At 44.0% G+C, this 5,130-nt stretch overlaps 1 protein-coding gene across 1 annotated transcript; it reads left to right on the top strand.

Moving 5' to 3' along the window:
* The first annotated feature begins 1,223 nt into the window (after positions 1-1,223).
* LOC138383340 (UDP-glucuronosyltransferase 1A8-like) lies at positions 1,224-2,124 on the top strand. The gene has a single exon (XM_069468185.1). The coding sequence runs from the start codon at positions 1,243-1,245 to the stop codon at positions 2,122-2,124; it is 882 nt and encodes a 293-aa protein (XP_069324286.1). The 5' UTR covers positions 1,224-1,242.
* Positions 2,125-5,130: the final 3,006 nt, after the last annotated feature.

Raw genomic sequence — 5,130 nt, 5'->3', positions numbered from 1 at the left:
GATTTCAAGATTTTTCTGTTTTTAAACAACGAAGGGCACAAGAAAACCTTCATCTTTCTCTGCTGCACCCCGTTTAATAAAACGATTTGTTGTGTAAAATTTGGATTCAGTCAAATGTGGCACTTACGGACCCAGAAGCCCACATATGGCCTTAAGACCACAGGTTCCCCACCTGTCTGACCTGACACACAATGACAGGCAGGAAGGTACCTAGGAAACCTGCGCGGTGCAGTTGAGCCCAGTGCAACAACATCCCTGTGTACTTTCTCTGTGCAAGGCACAGCATGGGTACTGTGGAAGGGGAAGGAAACATGAAGACACATCCCCTGACCTCAAGGAGCGCTCAGCAGAGTCGGGGAGACCAATACGTGCTGAAGGAGGGTGCCTGTGGTGATGGGGTGAGCCCACAGCAGAGGACCACACCTCTGGCTGGAACGGGGACGTATGGAGGACAGAGAGGAATCTCAGCAGGGTGCTCAGGCAGCACTGGGCAGGTGACCACCCAGTGGTCTCAGGGAGTCTCAGGGAAGCAGGTGAATATAGATGCCAGTCACTTTCCATCACATCCCTGGATCAGTCCATGCTGGAGGGGTCGTCCACCTTGCTCAGCATTTCAGAGGCCTCAGGGGTTGGAAATGGAGAAGGAGAAGCAGCGACCCCTACGCGTGGCCAAGACACTTGGGAACAACAACTTCTTGCCAGTCAGGAGCCGTTGCTAAGGCCCTTGCTGTCTGTCCTTGGACCAGGAGATGCCAATTTTTTCTGGGCAGAGTGATTTTTTTTATTTTTATTTTAATTTTTGAGGGTGTTTTGTAGTCTGAGGATAAAATACAAATTTTGCTTTGGGACAAATTTCTTAAACACAAGGTGTAGTATTGCATTTATTTTCTCTCCTGTTTTATTTTATGTATTCATTTTCTCTCCCTTTTATCTTTCTGAGTAGTCACCGTCCAAAGCACTGTTGAATAATTTTGTTTCTAAAGTCACACTGCAGTACTGGGCACGGTCTATTTCTAAGGCAAAGGTAATAAGCTAGTCTTATCTGGAGAACGTACAAGTGTGTATCTCAGCCCATATTATGGTCCTTATGAGTAAATCATTGGCCGTGTGTGTGGTTTCTTTAAGAACATGTGACTACACGCCCTGTGTCCGGTGCAGGTTTTGTGCCTGCACTGCTTCCGCCTGCTAGGTTACAGGAGCGAGAATCCAAGGGGCTGGTTTGCTCCAGGCTGCGGTTCTGCCATGGCTCCTGCAGCGCTGCCCGGGCTTCTTCCCCTGTGTGCGTGTCTGCTGCTGATGCCTGGCCTGGCCCAGGCAGGCAAGCTGCTGGTGGTGCCCATGGACGGGAGCCACTGGTTTACCATGCGGTCGGTGGTGGAGAAACTCATCCAGAAAGGGCACGAGCTGGTTGTGGTCGTTCCAGACCTGAGTTGGCACCTGGGACAATCCCTGAATTGGACAGTGAAGACTTATAAGACTTCTCACACCCTGGAGAATTTGAACCGTGAGTTTGTGAGTTTTGTCGACGATCAATGGAAAAGTCGGCCACAAACTTTATATTCTTTTTTAATGATTTCAGCCAGAGGCTATTTTGAAATTGTGTTTTCACACTGTAGGAGTTTATTTAATGACAAAAAATTAGTAGAATACTTAAAAGAGAGTTCTTTTGATGCTGTGTTTCTGGATCCTTTTGACATGTGTGGCTTAATCATTGCCAAGTACTTTTCGCTCCCCTCTGTGGTCTTCAGCAGGGTAATATTTTGCGATTCTCTTGAAGAAGGTGCGCAGTGCCCGGCTCCTCTTTCTTATGTTCCCAGAATGCTCTCAGGGTACTCGGACGCCATGACTTTCAAGGAGAGAGTACGGAACTATATCTTCCACTTGGAGGAGCATTTATTTTGCCCCAATTTTTATAAAACCGGGTTAGAAATTGCCTCTGAAATTCTCCAGACACCTGTCACAGCATATGACCTCTTCAGCCATACATCAATCTGGCTGCTGCGAACAGACTTTGTTCTGGACTATCCCAGGCCTGTGATGCCCAACATGATCTTCATCGGTGGCATCAACTGCAAGCAGGGAAAGCCATTGCCTGAGGTGAGTTGTCTCTCTTTTAGCTCATGAGGGATTATCTGACTTTGGACATTAAAAAAAGAATAAAGATTCCTTCCTTAGCTGTGATTTTTCATTTGCATTTGTTGGATTTAGAATGCTTTCTATTTTAATGAATTATTTTGTGCCGGTTCACTTAATTGTGGGTTAGTGAATATTACAAATCTGCCGAATTGTTGTGTGTATGTATACAATTGATATAGCTGTACATAATTTTTAGGCTGTATCGTTTGTAAATAGAAATGGGATCTTTCTGTGTTGCCTAGGCTGGACTCAAATGATCCTCTTGCTTCAGCCTTCTGGGCAGCTGAGATTACAGTTTTATGCCGCCATGCCCCACTAGAAGGCTGGAATTTTTTTTTTTTTTTTGATACGGGGTCTCATTCTTTTGTCCGGGCTACAGTGCAGTGATATCATAGCTTACCACAACCTCAACCCCTGGGTTTAAGCAATTCTCCTGCCTGAGCCTCCCAAGTGGAGAGGACTACAGGCCTGTGTCACCAAGCCCAGCTAATCTTTTTAAACTATTCTGTAGACAGGGTCTGGCTCTGTTGCTCAGCCTGGTCTCAAACTCCTGGGCTCAAGGCACCTGGGCCTTCAAAGTACTGGGACTACAGTCATGGGCCACTGCGCAGCTCAGGCTGCATTTTTTAAGTGTTTTTCGAAAAGTAATAAAAAACACAGTAAGACAAGAAAATTCCCTCTTTTGCTAGTTCTGTGCTACTCCCTACAGGAAAATGGTCTTAGCAGTTCTGTATGCATTGTTTTCAATTTTTGAAATCATTTTCTATAACTCCATATGGCTAAGGTGAATTGTCACATCCATACTATTAAAATACAGTCTGTTAATAACATCAGGCTGCACATGTTCTTCTTTACTTTGCACTTTTTACTTGCTGACAAATCGTAGAATCATGTGTAGCGGCTTCAGTTTTCACTTGTTATTTTCATGGATATATCGGCCATTTGCATTTCCTCTTTTGTGAAATACATCTTGACATTCTTTGTTCATTTTTATATAGCTATTTGTCTGTTTATAACTCATTGTTACAAGGCTCGTGAGTGTTAGGGATGTTAATCCATCGCTTTTTATATGTGCCGCAAATATTTTTTCCTTGGCTTCTCTTCATCTTTTGTCATACAGGGTTTTCACAGCTGGGTAGTCACTTTGGTTATCTTTTCCTTTAATGGTTTCTGGATTTGAACTTGCTTAGGTCTTTCTAAGCCTGAAATATATAAATGTTTTCTCCATATTATGTATTAATGTTTTCGATTCCTCTAATGGTGATAGTATTATTCGTTTTTACAATGAGCACTTCAATCTATGCAAAGGGAAGACCTTTTTCCTCTTCTCAATGGATACTCCATTGTCCCACTGACTGGAAGTGAAATAGTGCTCTGCAAAGCGGGCAGACCATAGTTTCAGGCCTTGCACAATTAGGCAGGACTTTCTTGGGGAGAGCAGGCAGGAAGATGCAGGTTACAGGACCCTTAGGAAGCTCAGCCTGGCAAAGGGCTCCTCCCACCTTTCCCTTCCATCAGCCACAGCAGGGAGCACCACCCAGGCTCTGCCTGCACCCTGCCCTCTAACCAAGGGTGGGGTCCTACAACTTCCTGAGTCACCCAGAGTGATTTAGAGATACAGAAAGCTGTATATAATATCATAATTTTATATTCCCTATCATATAGCTGTGTCTATAAAATGTGAAACATAAGGAACAAGACATGGTTTCATATACGTTTGGCTACATATACCTATAAAAATCGATAAAATAAATGATTGTATACACCTGTTAAGGGACATGTAAGTATACAAGCTCTCATACATGCGGATGGTTGTATATGAAGGCATGTATGTATAATTATAATTCTAAAGCAAGCTGAGATCTGACAGAGGAACTGAGAGTTCAAGGAGGGCTCTTTGACAGAGAGCCTTGAAGACAGCACGACTACAAAGGTCAGTTGTCGTGGAAAGACCTACGGGGCTGTGCAGCCGTCCCTGCTTGTTTCGGATGGGCAGGCCGTGTCTGGGAGGAGCGTGCAGTGTGTTGCGCCTGCTGGAGAGTCTGAACCTGTGTGTGTGACGAGGAGGGGACATGCTTGACCATAGAGTAACAGAGTCATTGTGACCGAGTCATAGTGTGTGTGTGTGTTTGAGTGTGCCTATGCATGTGTGTTTGAGTATGAGCACATGTGTGTGTTTGTGTGTGGTGTGGCAGGCCCTACTTGGTAACAAAATGCCACCGAGCTGCCCAGGGGATTATATCCAGAGATGTAATTGGATATAATCCTTTGACCAGGATGGCAGGCCATCACTCCAAAGAACGTTAAGACAGGTTTGACGTTTCAGTCTTTTTCAGTATTTGCTGAGTTCCAGGAGAACTGATGACTGGGTCTGGATTGGAAAGAATTCGGGTTCAGGGCACATAATCCAGGGCTGCTGTGGGAGACCTGGGGTGGGACGTGGCAACACAGCACTGACACATCTGTGCCTCCCTCACCTCTCTCAGATTCTGGTTCCAATTTAGATTCAAATTCAGCTGTTAGTGGGTGAGTCCAAGTCCTCCCATCAAGCTTATGTCTTTATCAAAGTTTTCAAACTTGTTTGAAGGAGAGAGCACATTTGATGTGCTCGGTCCCCTCTTAGGTTAACTAATTTTCAATATTTAGCTGTATTGATTCATCCATCCTGTATGTTCTTTCCCTTTTAAGAACATTTTTGGCTGTCATCTTTTAAAGTAAATTGTTGACATGTCATTCCATCCCTAAATACTTCACTAAGCATAAAAAATAAGGACAATTTGTTAAATAGCTACACTATCCTTATCACACCTACACAATCATTAATTGTTCAACATTATCTAATTTCCAGTCCATAAATAAATTTCTTCCTGTTGTCTGGAAAAAAAATGTGTTTTGCACTCAGATCAATGAAACAGAATTCAGAATCGAGAAATAAACCAATACATCCTTGGGCAATTGATCTTTTGACGAGGACACCAAGACCACGCAAATGGG

This window comes from Eulemur rufifrons, chromosome 1 (assembly GCF_041146395.1).
Source record: "Eulemur rufifrons isolate Redbay chromosome 1, OSU_ERuf_1, whole genome shotgun sequence".
In the NCBI taxonomy this organism is placed as follows: domain Eukaryota; kingdom Metazoa; phylum Chordata; class Mammalia; order Primates; family Lemuridae; genus Eulemur; species Eulemur rufifrons.
This window is presented reverse-complemented; position numbering and strand designations above follow the sequence as displayed.